At 44.2% G+C, this 18,999-nt stretch overlaps 1 protein-coding gene across 5 annotated transcripts in view; it reads right to left on the reverse strand.

Moving 5' to 3' along the window:
* The window catches only part of LOC138746992 (platelet-derived growth factor subunit A-like), a 60,967-nt gene that overhangs the window by 3,688 nt on the left and 38,280 nt on the right, over nt 1–18,999 (reverse strand). For 3 of the 5 annotated variants that reach the window (XM_069905800.1, XM_069905799.1, XM_069905801.1), the window contains 3 exons: nt 8,977–9,100; nt 5,580–5,610; nt 2,502–4,413 (listed from right to left, as the gene is read on the reverse strand). In XM_069905800.1, coding sequence (XP_069761901.1) covers nt 4,224–4,413; nt 5,580–5,610; nt 8,977–9,100 — 345 coding nt within the window. In that variant the 3' untranslated portion in view covers nt 2,502–4,223. Of the gene's footprint in view, nt 1–2,501; nt 4,414–5,579; nt 5,611–6,721; nt 6,852–8,976; nt 9,101–18,999 lie in introns of those variants that run through there. The other 2 variants (XM_069905802.1, XM_069905803.1) reach the window with 2 other exon arrangements.

Below are 18,999 nucleotides of genomic sequence, written 5' to 3' on the forward strand. Positions count from 1 at the left end.
TCCCTGCAATTTCTACACTAGCCTCCCTCATGGTCCAAGGGAATATCTTGTCAGGCCCTGTGGATTTATCTACCCTTATTTGCTTTAAGACAGCAAGCACTTCCTTCTCTTTAATCTGTATAGGTTCACTGCTTGTTTTCCTCACTTCCCATGACTCTGTACCCGTTTCCTGAGTGAATACTGATGAAAAAAATTTAAGATCTCTCCCATCTCTTTTGGTTCCATACAAAGCTAACCATTCTGATCTTCAAGGGGACCAATTTTGTCCATGACTATCCTTTTGATCTTAATATACCTGTAGAAACCCTTAGGACTTTCCTTCACATTATCTGCAAAAGCAAGATCATTTCATATTTAACCTTCCTGATTTCTTTCTTGGCTTTAGTTGCATTTTTTATACTCCTCATGTACCTCATTTACTCCATGTTGCCTATACCTGTTATACACCTTCCTCTTCTTCCAAACCAGATCCCCAATATTCCTCAAAAACCAAGGTTCCCTATACCTGCTAACCTTGCCTTTGATCCTGACAGGAACATACAAACTCTAATCTCAAAATTTCACCTTTAAAGGTCCTCCACTTACCTCATATATTCTTGCCGGAAAACAACCTATCCCAGTCCAAGCATTCTAGATCCTTTCTCATTTCCTCAAAATTGGCCTTTCTCCAATTTTGAATCTTAACCCGAGGCCCAGATTTGTCCTTCTCCATAATTAATGAAAATTTTGGCACACTGGACCCAAAATGTTCCCCTACACATACTTCAGCCACCAGTCCTGTCTCGGTCCCTCATACGAGATCCAGTATTTCACTCTCTCTCGTTGGTACCTCTATTTATTGATTTAGAAAACTTTCCTGAACACATTTGACAAACTCCAAGTTATCCAGCCCTTCCACAATATGTGAGTCCCAAACAATATGTGGAAAGTTAAAATCCCCTACTATTCACAACCTTGTTTCCTGCAGCTGTCTGCTATCTCTCTACAGATTTGCTCCTCCAATTTTCATTGACCATTGGGCGGTCTATAATACAACCCCATGCGTGTGGTCATACTTTTCCCATTCCTCAGCTCCACCCATATAGCCTCAATAGATGAGCCCTCTGGTCTATCCTGCCTAAGCACAGCTGTGATATTTTCCCTGATGAGCAATGCCACTCCTCCCCCTTTCATCCTCCCCATTCCATCATGTCTAAAGCAACAGAAGCCCCAAACATTGAGCTGCCAGGCCTGCCCCTCCTGCAACCAAGTTTCACTAATAGCCACAATGTCGAAATTCCCCGTGCCAATCCACACTCTAAGCTCGTTGGTCTTTTCTACAACACTCCTTGCATTGAAATAGATGCACTGAGAACATTTCCACCACATTCAACTCATTAATTTCTTATGGTGCACGTAATTTTCATAAAATCTTTTCCCTCCTCCACTCCTCCATCTGCTCTGGCCCTCTGGTTTCCAAACCCCCCCCCCCCCCCACAAATCTAGTTTAAACCCACTGGAGCAGCACTACCAAACCTTCCCACAAGGATATTAGTCCCCTTCCAGTCCAGATGCAAATCATCCCTTCGGTACAGGTCCCACCTTCTCTGGAAGAGCCCAATGGTCCAGAAACCCAAAGCCCTCCCTCCTGCACCACGTCTTAAGCCACATGTTAAGCTGCATTATCCTCCTATTTCTAACCTCACTAGCACGTGGCATGCACAGCAATCCTGAGATCACAACCCTGGAGGTCCTGTCCTTCAACCTAGCACCTAACTCCCTGTACTCTCCTTGCAGGACCTCCTCACCTTTCCTACTCACTCCATTGGTCCCTATATGGACGACGACATCTGGCTGCTCACCCTTCCACCTAAGAGCGACATGAACTTGATCTGAGATATCTCAGACCCTGGCACCAGGGAGGAAACATACCATCCGGGATACCCGATCTCTTCCACGGAACCCCTTACCTGTTCCCCTAACTATGGAATCCCCTATCACTACAGCTCACCGCTTCTCCTCCCTTCCCTTCTCAGCCTCAGGACCAGATTCTGTGCCAGAGATATGATCACAGTGGCTTGTCCCTGGTAGGTCATCCCCTCCAACAGCATCCAACATGGAATACTTGTTATTGAGGGGGACAGCCACAGGGTTGCCCTGGTCTGCCTACCTGTTCCTGACGGCCACCCATCTACGTCCTCCTGCCTCCTAGGTGTGATAGTGTCCCTGTATATTACCCCCTCTGCCTCCCGAATGATTCAGAGATCATCCAATTCCAGGTCCAATTCCTTAACTCAGCTTGTCAGGAGCTGCAGCTGGATGCACATTTGCTGGCTTCCCTGACAACCCACACTTTGCAAGAGGAGCATTTCCCTGCCCGCCATTCCCACTGTTTACAACTAGAGGAACAAAATATATATCTAAAACCTGCCCTTACCTGTATTTACCTGCTGAATCCTATTTTGTTCCTTGAATAGGGTGGCCTTTTCTGACTTCAACTCCAACTATTCCTTGCCTCTTACCTATTCTCGCTGAAGCCTGATGAACCAAAGCCTTTCTGCTTTGTCTCAGCCCACTCCGACGATGACCGCTCCCCCCTTTATCTTCAACTGTTGAACTCAATTGCCCCATCAACTGCTTCCTGCTGAGCCTCTCCTTCTTCAGGCGTAAAGTTTGACGTGCCTGGATAGCACACAAAACAAAGTTTTTCCATTGTCTACACATGACAATAAATAATCCAAATCAATCCTACCAGCGCTGGGAAAAACTAGAACCAGGGGTCACCGTTTAAGGATAAGGGGGAAGTTTTTTAGGAGTGAGATGAGGAAACATTTCTTCTCTCAGAGGGTGGTGGATCTGTGGAATTCTTTATCATAGGAAGTAGTTGAGGCCGGTTCCTTGTCAATATTTAAGAGTAGGTTAGATTTGGCCCTTGGGGCTAAGGGGATCAGGGGGTATGGGGGAAGCCAGATACCAGGTACTGATCAGCCATGATCATATTGAATGGTGGTGTAGGCTTGACTCCTGCACCTATTTTCTATTATTCTATGTTACCAAACCACTACTGACCCAAAAGGACCAGTCAGCCATTTGTATCAACAACTTGGAAGCTACTTGCCTGACAAAAATTAAAATCTCCATGGCAAAATTTATGGTGTCAATTTTTATCATTAAAAAAAATAATTTTTTATAAGTTGGGCTTTTTTGTTTGATTACCTCAAAATGTCAACCCCCGATAATGAGAACGGTATTTTTTTTTTAAAAATCACATCACCAATTAGCAGACATCAATTTTCTTGGGTTTATTCAGGATTTTAATTATGGTTGTGACCACATTTTCTTTTTAAATCAGGCTTCTTGTGAAGCTTTCTGCTCATTTCGTTATAGTGGTCAACGCAACAGACACTAACTAGTTCACATTCACGCCTGAAATAAAACGTTAAAAAATACTTTTCCTTTTAGAAAATGCAAAATCAGAAAATGCAGTATTACTGAATGGCAAAATAAAACAAAAATAACATTTGCACTGTATAGGACCCAAAGATAGCTGCTTTTCGTATCATTTATTAATGCAAAATAATTTTACTTGAAATGATTTAAATTAGAAAGTAGGAAGAAGGGGAGACAAAGAAAATATTGAACCAGAAAGCCTTTTCTGGTATTTTTTTTGACGTTTTCTGAACATCTTGGGTTAAAGACCTAGTCCTCCAGTAAAAAAAATCAGTAAGACGCTGCAACATTGTACATGCAGTCTCCTAAATGCAATAAAATATACAAGTAGTCCATTGAATAATAAAACACTAGAAAGAGTACAGTAGAAGCAAGCTTAATATACACCAAATGGTGCGATCATGAACTCTCGACATCCATCTTCAAGGTTGCACACCCACCCTTACAGGGACCTGCAGAGTTCAATGTCATCAGAAAACAAAAACTCAGAACACTGTGCAAGGTTGCTCCAGAGTCTCATGGATAGGTCTGATGAGAAAGGCACAAGTTCTTGCCTGGGCCACGCCTCTCCTTTGTCTGTCTCCACCCCCACCCCCTTCTCCTGCTGAGGGAGACACAGCCTTTCAATATAACAGCACCATTAATATTAAAGTTCTTCATTAGACACATCTCCTCTGTCCAAGTGAAACCATATCCTTCCAGCAGCATTTTTCCGATACTCTCTGCAATCATTTGCATTGCATCAGTTCACCACACAGTCCCAGACCACATACTTCCTCTTTGCGGCCTCAGAGTTAAATCCATTTTTTTAATATAAATTGTCCATTTTTCATTTTGCTGGGGTAAGAGTTTTGATGAGGGCCTATGGGGAAATAACAGTCAACATAAAAGCACCTTTGGGGTACAGGCTTTAGAGTGTAATGAAAGGGTATTTGTCCTCGTCTTCCATTACAAGTCCTTGCATAGCTTATTTTCACCTCACATCTGCAAGAGAAGAAACATTCAGGATTAATGGGAACTCCTGACACTGCCTTTATGTCCAACTGCAAGCTACCACGTTGGGCATGCATCGTGGCAAATCACAAGCAAAGAGGTATGATCAGGAGACACACAAGAGACGGCAAACACTGGAATTTGGAGCAGCTGGCCATCCACTGGAGGACTGAGCAGCATCAGCAGGGGGGGGGGGGGAGGGGAGCTGTCGATGCTTTGGGCTGGGACCCTTCATCGAGACTGGACGAAGGGTTCCAGCCCGAGGAGGCGACCTTTCATTTTTCTCCGACTGATGCCACTCAACCCGCAGGTTGCACTTTATGATGCCCATGCTATGGCGCTGAGGGCTTCCTGATCCTGTCACAGATTTGGATCTGTAGCTCGGGTTGCCAATAGCTTACAGCAGTGGTTTTCCACTCACATACCATCTTAAGAAATCCCTATTCCCTGGGTCCTCTGTAATTAGAAAAGGATTACTTAAGGTGGTATGTGGGGAAAAAAAGGAAGACCCAATTGTTACTGAAATATTTTGCTTGAGAAAAATTGTCATTGGCCCATTTCCTTTGGAGTTCTGAAACCATGCACATAACGAGTCAATGAGGGACGATTAAAACTGTTTTTTTTCCCACTCACATCCCACGTTAAGCAATCCCTTACTAATCACAGAGCACCGATAGCATAAGGATTACTTAACGTGGGATGTGAGTGGAAAGAAAAAGGTTGAGAACCACTGGGCTAGTCCCACTGACCTGCATGGGGGGGCGGCAACTAAAGGCCGGTGGGGGTGGGGGAGACTCATCGATAGTTGCCGTGAGTGTGTGACACGTCACTTACAGTGTTATTGCGGGGTCGGGATTCCCCCTTCAATCGCCAGGTTGGCAATTTAACGGGTCGACCACCTGTAGCTTAAAAAGCCCTGAAGCACCTTTGCCTCAGTCATCTCACCTGGGTCCCAGAAGGGCTAGTGGCTCAGGGTCGGGGAACCTCTCTTTTGCTTCTCTTTCTCTGTCTGTAAGGGGTGGTGGGCAATTTCTGCTGATGACAAATCTTTGCCCATCTTAGTGTAGGTGAAAATAAATTTTGTGTAATATTTTAATTTTCTGTTTTGTTACATGACAATAAAAAGAATCTTAAATACGGTTTTAATTCTCCCTCACCTGTAATCGTTGTAATCGAAGACTACTGTGACTGCAGACAGAACAATGGTTAAAACAATATCAGATGCAAGTGTCAAGCATTGGTTTCAAAGATGAGTAATTTGTAAACTGGTCTCATATACAATAAAACCTATGGCAGATTATTTATTCAAATAATACCACTGTGTAACTGTTCCTAAACCACCATCCACTGTACATCTCTCACAGGGGAGATTCACAATGGAGTAGATTTCAACAGGAGCTTTGACCTTTATTCATCAAAGGGGTTGTTATTTATCTGGCTCCAGTTTTGTCCACACCCCATGACTAGCTGTACAGGGAGAGTGGTCGGGGACGGAACGCTGCCTCATTTCCAGTCTCCCTTGCTGAGGGCCACAGAGAAGTTGGAGGGATCTCCATAAGACTATAAGACATAGGAGCTGAAATAGGACCTGGTCCTGACTGCCTGCCTATCCGAGCTCCCGGCGCTGCGAAGTTACCGCGGTCAAAAGTAGCATGCATGTGACAATGGTTCCCCTAAATTTTATCCTCATTATCAGTCCACAAAATGCATATATATGGTCTTTATTTCCTGCAATTGTTTTGCCGGTTGTTTGAGGCTTGAATTCTTGATAACAGGGGGTTTTGCTGCATAACTTAAAACTTTTACAGAGTACCCAAGGGGACACCCATTTGTCTACTGGCTCAAGATGTGTGTTCTGATCTACCTCTTAGCACAAATTTATTTTGCAAAACATATGTTTATTAAAATTACATCTCACAGAAGAAAAGTCATTTTGCACCCCACATCATAGAAATTTTCCACAAGAAAACAAGCAGTCAGGCACAATGCAGGGAAAGAAAGCCAGGGTAGGATTGTGCAGGCCACATGTCTCTTCAAACCAGTGAAGGGAATTTAAAAAAACAAGCAGTGAGAGAATGAAATATCCAGCAGTGATCAATTTCCAGGAGACATTCTCCCAAAGGGGCAGAATCAGTTGAGCCAATCAAAACAGAATTTCGACACCCCTCCCCACCGCCCCTCAAGCTGAGACATGCTAAGATTTGGAACGTGATTGTGTTCAGGTACGGCATCTGATCATTCATTTTCTCTCATTGTGAGCGCTGGCCGACTTCCGTTCGCCAGCTCAACAAAGTCCTACCTGAACAGGTCCCAGAGCTTTTATGTTGGTAACACATCCTTGTCAGGTGACAGTATTAACTTTTTACGCTTCCGCTTTTTAATTTTTTCACTACTTCTTCCTTTAAAACGCTTTGGTTTGGTGATAGGGCCTGAGAAAATGCACTCGTATTGGAATTTAACAAGACCTTGGCAAGTCCCAGAGCAGCCACGAGCCAAATACGGATCACAGTGTTACAAAGTTCAGCAGCTCGATACATACGACGAATTACCACCTCGGAAACCGAACCACAAAATGTGTTGGGGAGTCTAAAGCCTAGTTGGAGGGACTCCTCCCTCCAACAAGAGTTCGCCGAGCGAAGGAAACTCACTGTCACTCTACGTTGCTGAATTACAATTTTATTTTGTGCTGTTACTGACATTGCGCGTCAATTTATTGGATCACCTTTTACTTTGGGGAAACTAAACCGTTGCATTAAAGCCTCAATTTAAAGGCGAATCCAGAGCAAAAAGTAGAAACTTGGAATTTGTTGACCTGCTGTGTGATGCTAAAGGAAGAGTGGGAATAAATAATGAGAACTAGTGTGGGTCTCTACTCATCAAATGCTCTTCTGCTCACACATCTGCATTATGGATGACAAGAAGACTAACGCTTCAAACGTTAACAAGTTAAAATAAATGCTTCAGTCAAATTAGCATTGCTTTACCCTGGCTCTGACAGAGATCAGGAGCAAGAGGGTTCACATACAAATGAGTGAGTACAGGTTGTACCACTTTAATCCAGTGTAACATTGGGACCTGGCCATTGCCAGACGACAGAAAATGCCGGAAAACATAAATTGACCCCTAAGGGAACCCTCTATGTAAACCGAACAAAAGTAGAACAAAGCTTAAAAACGGGAAATAATACGCTTATTAGCACTAGCACCAACTTCTGCACCTCTTGGTCCCTTGAACGACATCCCAAAGGGCTAAGGTGCAGCGGAATATAAGAAATGAACAAGACGGTATCACCCAAACACTCGGCTGCAGTGTAAACAGGTTTTGGGGCATCAGCGATGCTAACAGCGCCGCCCTGGTGGCAGATCCACAAACTAATGGCGGCAGATTCAAAGCGTGCCAGACCATGGTGGGGTGGGGGGGGGTGGTGCCAGACCACAGAGCGCTGGATTAGAGAGGTACAACCTGTACTTGCTTTTCATATCATAATAGAGAAACTTCAACCCCCAAGTCTATCCTTTAGCCCAAGCTCATCAAAGCAGGGAAATATGTATCCCGGGGGGGGGGGGGTGGGGGTGGGGGGGGTTGTGGAGGTGGAAATTATCCTGTTGAGAGTCCTAATCACCCAGCATAATCGCAGCTGTGCTTGCTATTCCACCTCTGCATTTGGCTTAATGGGAATGAATTTTGGGCAAACAATACTCTGTGTGGGGCCAATGCTCCAGACATGGTGAAACTGCAGGAACCCCTCATGATTCAGGGTAGCCATTCTCAACAGGGGAACCTGCGGCACTCCCTGTGGGGGCCAGAGCATATTTAAGTGGGGACACCATGGACTTAAATCATTACTAAAGGGGAGCAGTGAGGCAAAGTGTATAGAAGTGCATGGAAATTGAATGGACTAAACATTTTTAGAGGAACATTTTTCCTCCGTGTTCAATCTTAAACAATCAGTGCAGTAATAGGCCCTTTCGGGCCACAAGCCCGAGCTGCCCAATTGCACTCAATTAACCTCCAACCCTGGTACATTTTTGACTGGGCGGAGGAAACAGGAGCACCCGGGAGAAAGCCCACTCAGACACGGGGAGAACATAGAAACGTCCTACAGACAGCACGTGATTCCAACCCAAGTCCCGCTCTCTGGTGCGGTACAGCTTTTCATCAACCACTCTGCCAACCATTCTGCCCATCCCTCAATAAGAATGATTTCCCATTAGTCTGCTTGTTATGCTCAGAGTTTTCTTTTCACCTCATGTAACGTAAGTATTTTGTGTGTCGTCGGTAGGAGAGAAATACGGAGGCAACCAACTAAACTTGACTGCTTCACAGGGAAGGGGGCCCATAAACTTTGTGCAGAGTCCTAGGGTAAGGTGGGGGAGCATAGCCAAAAGGTTGAGAACGGCTGGTCTAGACCTGTGATGGAAATCCTATTGTTTAATTCCAAACTTCAGTGACAGCTGAAGAAATTGCAAATGATTTGATATTTTAACATTAAGAACATTTTGGTAAAACTAACCACTGACATATTGATACAGAACAATAGATTCAACAAAGTACCTTCATGTTCTCTGTACTCTGAATTGGACTGTATAACCATGCATGTACACTCCAGGTGCTCCTCTAACCTCACTATAACCTCCTTTAATCTCGGTCTGCGCCTGATGTATTCCACCTTTGCCACCTGCAAATCAATGGAGTAATTAATAGAGAGACACTGGAATCGTGAGCAGGCAAAGAACTACTGGCAGACTCAGCAGGTGAGAAAGCATCCATGGATAGAGACAGCCAGTCCACATTTCCAGTTTTGATAAAGGGCTCACATCCAAAGTGTTGGCGGACCACATCTACCCATGGATGCTGCCTGGCCTTCCGAGTTCCTCTGGCAATTCTTTGCCTTCTCAGAGTAAGTTAATTTTGCATTTATAAAGGCATTTACAGAACAAAGATACTCTGGTCATTAAGAGAAACAAAATGTACCTATTATTCATGACTATGAATTCAAGATTTACAAAGTGATAATAGACTTCAATGCTTTGCATATGTAAAACAGGCATTAGGCCGAATTTTCCTTGGGACCCCACAATGTTGGATTTGAGGGCTGCTGAGATTAAACATATTGAAAGTGACCCGATTGTAGAGGTTCAACTCTTATTTAAAAGTCTTGGGTGGTGCTAGTCAGCTCTGGCAGTGAACTACATTTCGAAAACATTCTGAATGAAGCCAGTGACTTGAGAATCCAATTCACCAAGAAGCCTGTCAAAGCAGCATGCAAAATAAACACAAATAAATGCATTTGCTGGCAAGTTTTAAACAGGCAGGTAGTTTGGAAGATGCCACAATTAAAGAGCAAGCATATTCCTGAGACACTTGAATGTTATTCTTGTTGCAATCAATTCAGACAGATTGTGAACCAAGCAAGTTTTCAATAATACTGTGAATTGTAAAGGAAATTCTATCTGAGACATAAGGACTTCAAGAAGGCAGCCAACATCGTGAAAGATCCGAATCTCCCTGGTCAAACAAGGCTGCAGTCCGGTGCCTCGAAGTCCAAAAAAAATTTTTCCCCCCCAAGAACCATCATGTTCTTCCATCTCCCCATATCACCTTAACTCAACTCCAGGGCCACCAAACATCTGTCTGCACCACTGACTACAGCACGTTTTTTTGCACTATGGTCAACTGTGAATATATTTTTTCCTCTTCCATTCACCTTTATTATCTTCGTTTTCTCTTTGTGGCATTTTATGTCAATTATACTTAAATTGTTGTCCACGTGCTGTATGTGCCTGGAAAGCTGCAGCAAGCATCTCTGCAGTGTCCTCACGGACAAGAAAATAAATTCATCCAATCGTTCAATGCAATCCACTAAGGATGGCTTCCAGATTATAGGAGCTTCCCAGAAAAAAGCTGGAAATATGCCAGGCAGCATCCAAGGAGAAGAAACAGAGTTAATTGAAACTGTTCTATCTCCACAAATACTAATATATCCAGATTTATTGTCAGAGTATGTACATGACATCATATACAACCCTGAGATTCTTTTTCCTGAGGTTGAGGCAGAATTACCACTTGTTGGCAGAACAAAAAAAATCTGACTCAACGTACACATGTAAACAATAAAGAAATGTAAACAAATTGACTGTACAATACAGAGAGAAAAAAACAATAGAGTTCAAAAGTCAGAGTCCTTAAATATGTCCCTGATTGAGTTTGTCGTTGAGGAGTCTGATGGTGGAGGAGGAGAAGCTGTTCCTGAACCTGGTGGGTGCAAGTCTTGTGGCACCGACACCTCCTTCCTGATGGCAGCAGTGAGAACAATGTGTGTACTGGGTGGTGAGGATCCTTGATGATTTTTGCTGCTCTCTGATGGCAATGTTCCCCGTAGATATTCTCGATGTTGGGGAGGGTTTTGCTTTTGATGTCCTGGGCTGTGTCCACTACCTTTTGGAGGGTTTTACGCTCAGGGATATTGGTGCCTCCATACTGGACTGTGTTGCAGCTGGTCAGCACACTTTCCATGACATACACGTAGAAATTTTCCAGGGTTTCCAACGCCAGCCAGACCTCCACAAACTCCTGAGGAGGTAGAGATGTTGACTTGCTTTCTTCACAATGTGTTGGGTCCAGGAAAGATCCTCTGAGATAGTGACTCCCAAGAACTTAAATGTACTCATCCTCTGAAGGGGTTCTCTTAGGGGTCCATTTTTGTTTTCCGGCATTTTCTGTGATCCAGGTCCCAACATAGCCAGATTAAAGCCCGACATACTGTGCACGGCCCCATTCCACACATTTGCAACCTCTGCCCCCTCCAACCTCCTTTGGGTTCTCATCCTTGATCTGCCCCATCAAACCGTCAACCCGACTGTCTCCGCAATCATCTCCGCAGCAGCTCTGACCTCACCATCATGTACAATACACAGGAACAGACCCTTCAGCCCGCGTGTCTGTGCCTAACATGTTATCTAAGTTGAATTAAATCTCTGCTACTTGTACATGATCCACATCGTTCCATTCCCTGCATAGAAGCCACTTAAACACTGTGATCATATTTGCTTCCACTACTACCTGTGGCTGCCACCTACAGGCTCCTGCCACTCTGTGTAAAAAAAAAACTTGTCCCACAAATCTCCATTAAAAAAGAACCTTGCAAATTTCCACAGGAGTACCATGGCAAGCATTCTGACTGTTGCAGCACAGTCTGGTATGGAGGTGTCAATGCACAGGAAAGGAACAGGCTACAGAGGGTTGTAAACATGACCACCCCATCATGGGCATCACTCCATTAAGGACATTTTTAAGAGACAATGTTTCAAGGAAAAAGCCTGTATCAACAAGGATCCCCCACCACCCAGGCCATGCCCTCTTCTTACTGCTATCATCAGGAAGGGGGGTACAGGAGCCTGAAGATGAGCACAAAAAACAGCATTTTCCCGTCCGCCATCAGATTCCTGAATGAACAATGAACCACAGACACCTCACTATTTTCTGTTCCTTTGTACTAATTATTTATTTTTAAACAGTGTACAAATTACAGGATTTGTAATTTCTTGCCATTTTGCATCTGCAAAACAACAAACTTCATAACTCTTGTTTGTTCGTGACAATAAACCTGATTCTAAATCATTCCCCTCACCCTCTGCTAGTTTATGGCATTCTTTTTTACCCTGGGCCAAAGATTATAACTATCTACCCGATCAATGCCTATCACAAATTTTACCAACATCCATCAGGTCACCCCTCAGCCTCCAACAGTCCAGAGAAAACAAATCAAGTTTGACCATCTTCGTGCTCACTAATCCAGGCAACATCCTGGTAAATCCCTTCTGTCTGCTTTGCAAAGCTTCCACATCCTTCCTGTAATGGGGCGACCAGTTCTCCAGACTGGAGACATTCTCTCTACATTATCACTCCAACATTTTTTCTGCAACTTAAAATCACCATGTTTTGTCTCTTTCCCAGCATTCACGAGAAATTCCTGACCGGAAACTTTCACAAATTCTCTTTCCACAGATGCTGCCTGATCTGCTGAGTGTTTTCAGCATTCTCTGACTTTATTTCGGATTTTCTGCACCTGTGCTCTTGTGGATTTCAATGGAAATGGACATTTTAAGCCAATCGTGTTTGGAAAATGATTGACTGGATACTTACGTCCATCTAGTGTATGCAAAACGTTCCGTTTATTTTAAAAGTGGGAGAAGTTCCAATGAACATTCCCATTAACTAGTTGTGCAAATTTGTAAACAAATTAATAAAACTATCCACTGCTGTTCACATCTAATGTCACCAAGTAACATCACATTTTGAATGCATGGCACTTTCCCATTTGAAAAGAACATTAAAAAATTATACAATGGTTTAGAATGACTAAAAGCTTATGGCTATTTTGGACAGGTTCTTGGTCCTTTCTATTCTTCATATTCAACACAGTGACTGTTGTTCAATTCATCCGAATCAGAGAGACTGTTAATGACAACACATTAGTTTTCACACACTCACACCCTCCCCCCCCCCCCCCCCTCCACATAACGTAATGTCATCTGTTTTTTTCCTGCATTAAGTGTAACTGTGAATATTTATCTATCAACTCTTTTATATTTATATCTTTTTCCTGCTTTGGTGTTTTGTGGTACCTGTAATTTAATTCTATTGTAGTTGCTGTATCTTATGTATTTGACTGGCTGAAGCGACCAAGAATTTACAAGCATCTGTACATTGTACTTATGGATATGACAATAAACTCTCATTACTCACCACACATCGTCCCACTCACATGCACACACACAGACATGCACACACACAGACACCCCCACACACAGACACCCCCACACACAGACACCCCCACACACAGACACCCCCACACACAGACACCCCCACACACAGACACCCCCACACACAGACACCCCCACACACAGACACCCCCACACACAGACACCCCCACACACAGACACCCCCACACACAGACACCCCCACACACAGACACCCCCACACACAGACACCCCCACACACAGACACCCCCACACACAGACACCCCCACACACAGACACCCCCACACACAGACACCCCCACACACAGACACCCCCACACACAGACACCCCCACACACAGACACCCCCACACACAGACACCCCCACACACAGACACCCCCACACACAGACACCCCCACACACAGACACCCCCACACACAGACACCCCCACACACAGACACCCCCACACACAGACACCCCCACACACAGACACCCCCACACACAGACACCCCCACACACAGACACCCCCACACACAGACACCCCCACACACAGACACCCCCACACACAGACACCCCCACACACAGACACCCCCACACACAGACACCCCCACACACAGACACCCCCACACAGACACCCCCACACACAGACACCCCCACACACAGACACCCCCACACACAGACACCCCCACACACAGACACCCCCACACACAGACACCCCCACACACAGACACCCCCACACACAGACACCCCCACACACAGACACCCCCACACACAGACACCCCCACTCACAGACACCCCCACTCACAGACACCCCCACTCACAGACACCCCCACTCACAGACACCCCCACTCACAGACACCCCCACTCACAGACACCCCCACTCACAGACACCCCCACTCACAGACACCCCCACTCACAGACACCCCCACTCACAGACACCCCCACTCACAGACACCCCCACTCACAGACACCCCCACTCACAGACACCCCCACTCACAGACACCCCCACTCACAGACACCCACTCACAGACACCCACTCACAGACACCCACTCACAGACACACACTCACAGACACACACTCACAGACACACATTCACAGACACACAAATACACACATTCACATACACACAAATACACACATTCACAGACACACAAATACACACATTCACAGACACACAAATACACACACTCACAGACACACACATAAATACACACTCACAGGCACTCAGACATATATAGACTGACACATTTAAACTAACATCTATAAACGTAATCTATCAAACATATTGCAGCAACTTGTTCAGGTTTCTTCGCTACCCTAGGAAAAAGACTGTAACCATTTATTTTTTTCTCTACTCCCCTTTGCCTCTGTACTGCGTAATCTTTTGTGATCCAATGTTACTGAAATCTGGATCATCAGAAATGCTGCAGTATATCTGAAGGTTTCTTTCTTTGGCTTGGCTTCGTGGACGAAGATTTATGGAGGGGGTAAACCCTCCCTACCCCATAACCCTCTATTTTTCTTCCATCCATGTGTCCATCTAGGAATCTCTTAAATGCCCCTAATGTTTCACCCTCCACCACCATCCACGGCAAAGCATTCCAGGCCCCCCACAACCCTCTGTGTGAAAACCTACCCCTGACATCTCCCAGAAACTTCCCTCCCTTTACTTTGTACTCATGTCCTCTGGTGTTCGCTGATCCTGCCCTGGGAAATAGGCGCTGGCTGTCCACCCTCTCTATGCTTCTCAGAATCTCGTAGCACTCTATTAAGTCTCCTCTCATCCTTCTTTGCTCCAAAAAGTCTCAGCTCTGCTAATGTTGCCATATAAGACTCATTTTCTAACCCACTCACCCTCTCCATAGCTTCCACATTCTTTCCTGAGGTGACTAGAGCTTCTCACCCCACCACAGTTTTCTGAATCAACAAATGCACCTATGGACACTACCTCACTTTTTCTCTTTTTTTCCCCACTAGTTATAAATTTTTTAAAATCTTGTATTTTCAGAATTGCAACTTATAGTAATTTTTCACCCTGTTCTACACCACAATCCTGCTGCTGCAAAGCAACAAATTTCATGACACATGTTGATGACATAAAACCTGATTCTGGCTCTGAATTCTGAGGAGGTGCATCATGAAGCTTTGAACCAGATGATCAACTAATCTGGGCACTAAATGCAAGGGTATAGAAATAATACTAGATTTTCCGTTGGATGTAATGTTTACAAAATAGACCTGCCCTTTCAACCAAATCCTGCAACTTAGAACAGCGCTGCGAAGTTTGAGCGCGTTTCCCATGACAAATTGGTATCCGTAACCACATTTTAAAAATAATTAATCCAGCCACTTTCTAGACAGTACTAAAAGGCTAAATTCCAATTATCTTAGTTGCATTTGCTGTGCATTTTACATGGTTACCAAGTGGTTCACGACAGACCATTATTTCAGTGTTGGTAACTGGAGACTGGATTTACTGGTGCACTGCCTGATTGGAAATTTCTCACTAAATACAATAACTTAATATGTTCTGAAATGATTCGGTACTTAGCTGTATTATCCAACAGATGTATCATTAAAAATATATCTTTCAATGCTTGCCATTAACCCGTCCTTATTCCCCTATTTTCTATAATAATTGAGTGACAATGTGTCCTATTAACATCATACTTGGAAGAATTTAAAATTAATGAATAGATTTATTTGCAATTAATATCACACAGGGTGCATTCTACCCCAAAATGTGCAAAATATGTTACAAGGGGAATAAGTGGTACTCCCTTATCTGTGGCTTTGTTTTCCATGGTTTTAGTTATCCACGGTCAACCGTGATCCAAAACTGATCCAACTGCCCCGCTCTCTCTCCACAGCCCTGTATCAGTCCCAACTAATTCCACTGCCTCGCTCTCTCTTCACAGCCCCATATCGGTCCCCACACTGATCCCATTGCCCTGCACTCTCCCACAGCCCCATGTCGGTCACCACACTGATCCCTATTTACAAATAAAAAGTTTACAAGAACACTACCACATCCTATATAGCTTTGCTAAGTATATAATATGGTGTTTGCACAACATCCACATCGCATAACACCCAATTTCACAGAACGTATAGTGGATATTAAGCAGCACATACTTAATCCATGGTTTAGCATCCATTGGGGGTCTTGGAACATATTCCCCATTGATGGTGGGGGGGTGGGGGGGAAACTCCTGTAATTTGCAACATTCTATTGCTGAGAATGCCTTTTTGACTTTGACTGGGACTTGCAGAACCAAGATATAGAACATTGTTGGGCTTTTTTTCTCTGAACTAGGCATGGGTTGACTAGCACTCATCCCAAACAAAATTAGACATTGACCCACTTAAGACAATCAAAATATTAAATTGTGAGGATTTCCTTAATGAAGAGGTAAAGAGGCAACGGTGTTTACAGAGAGTTTAGGAGCGGAGAGCAGTAGTGACCACTTGCTTGGCAGATAGTAAGGGAGGAATTAAAGGGTCACACTTTCCTGATAAGAGTCCTGAAAATAAATATATCCTGAGAATAGCATCACACACAAACACACGTCTCTTGGACAGGTACGCAGATAGGAATGGGCAGATGGGCTGAATGCAGGCAAATGGGACCAGCTTGGTCAACACTGGCAAGTGGGCCAAAGGGTCTGTTTCTATGCTGTAAAATTCTATGGCATGTGCACGCGTGCTCGCACACACACACACGCGCAGATGTACACATAGGCACGGACAAAAAGACACATACCCACACAAAGACACAGACACCTAAACATGCAGACATAGACACATTCACACAACAGTTCAAATAGATGTACAGTCACCCAGAGAAACAAAGACACACACACACACACACACACACACACACATACAGATGCAGAGGCAGACATGCTCTGAAAGACCCACGTACACATCAAGACACACTCACACAAAGCTTAAAAGTTGGTGGGTTGTGCCTGTAGCAACAATCAAAAAAAAACCCAGCACTGCACGTTCATCTGCCTCAGAGATAGCCTTGAGCAGTGAAGCAGTGTTTAAGCTCCTAATGGTTTTGCCGATTGTCTGAGGTTTAACTGCAAGGTCTTTCAGGCTTTTGCTGTTGCAATAGCTTTTGCTTTTTAAATTCCTCCCTTTCTTCGGCCTCTCAGACCCTAACCTGCTGCTGACAGAGCAGAGCAAATGGAGGCACAGACTTGTCTGCCAGTGTCTCAGCCCTGCGCTTGCTATCTGCATGCGTGGAAGGTTTGGTATGTGCATGTGTTCTGATGAATGTGTGGGCTTGGCAGGTCTCAATTTTAATTATGATGGAATTTGGCTTAGAGTTTCTTTACAATCTACAAAGTTTCTGTAGCCTTTTAAACCGGCTCAAAACTGAGAATCAGTCCAAACTGTTGTAGAATTTATGAAACTATTCAAGCAATTATTGGGCAGATGTGGGGGAGATGTAGGCTTGAAAAAAAATAGCAAGTAGAACAAGGACAATCACGTTATTTATGTTCTGTTGCAGTTTTGCCGAATGTTCTTTGCCTCATTTACACACCATTATCCTAAAAATACTTTCACTTTACATTTCACATAATTAATAAACTTGTTGTCGTCCCCCAAAACTTTGGAACTATAATGTCAACCTTCCTTACCAGCTTGGTCAGCACTGACAAGTGGGCCAAATGGTCTGTTTCTGTGTAAAATTCTATGGCATGCGTGCACGCACACGCAAAGTAAGAAGTTCTCCCAATGTCCCATGTGTTTTCCTCAGAGGGGCTCCAGTTTCTTCCCACCGTTCCAAATGTAAATTGGGTGGCACGGGCTCTTGGGCCGAAATGGCTTTTTACTGCGCTGTATGTCTAAATTTACATTTAAAATTTTAAAAATGTATTTAAAATACATTTTAAAATTTAAATTCCCTTTCATTCCAGTGTCTGGGACCATTGGTTTCCTCCACTATCCAATTAATCCAGGCCTGGTTCAAAGGGACTTGGAATGGTTTTGCTGAATGTCGATAGGGAAAGTCGACAGTGAAAGAAAGAAAATCTGCAGCTGATGGAGCTCAGAAATAAAAACCCAAAACTCGTCAAATCAACAGCTTCTGTGGTGATAGAGGTTTCAGTTCCTGACCGTTCTTCAGATGTGGGAAGGAAAGAAATCAGTCTACCTTCAAACTGCCTTCTCTGTGCTAGCCCCATTTCCATGCGTTTGGTCGTTATCCCTCTGAACTTATCCTATCCACGTAGCTGTCTTTTAAATGCCAAAATTGTTCACCCACTTCCCCCCCCCACTCCCCCCCACCACCGCCACACTTCTACCACTTCCTCTGGCCATACAGATAACAGAGAGGCAGACAGCTTTACCACAGCACGTCGTCAGTCTGCTCAGTGTTAGATGATAACTGAGGGAACTCCAGAGTGGAGGCAGAGGAAGTACGGTAGAGTCATGGAATTATGCAGCCCAACAACAGTCCCTTCAGCCCTTCTAGTCCATGCCAACCATTAAGCAGCCATTTAGACTGATTTTCCCCAAATCCCCACATTCTCAATCCAAGATGCCAGTGCTGAACTGTTCAGATTGTGGCGGAACAGTGGCCACTATGTATCCTGCACAAGGGAAGTTGGAAAGAGATAATAATAGAAGTTTATAAAATTATGAAGGGCTTGACAAGATCAACACAAAGGACCCACTTCCTTCAGCAGAGAAAACAACAGGCAGAGGCATGGATTTAAGATGATAGTGGAAGAATTAGAGGGGAGCTGAAAAAATATAATTTCATCCCAAGACTGATAGGAATCTGGAGCTCAGTGGCTGAAAGAGATATGGAGGAGAACAC

The sequence above is a fragment of the Narcine bancroftii genome, chromosome 12 (genome assembly GCF_036971445.1).
Source record: "Narcine bancroftii isolate sNarBan1 chromosome 12, sNarBan1.hap1, whole genome shotgun sequence".
Taxonomy (NCBI): domain Eukaryota; kingdom Metazoa; phylum Chordata; class Chondrichthyes; order Torpediniformes; family Narcinidae; genus Narcine; species Narcine bancroftii.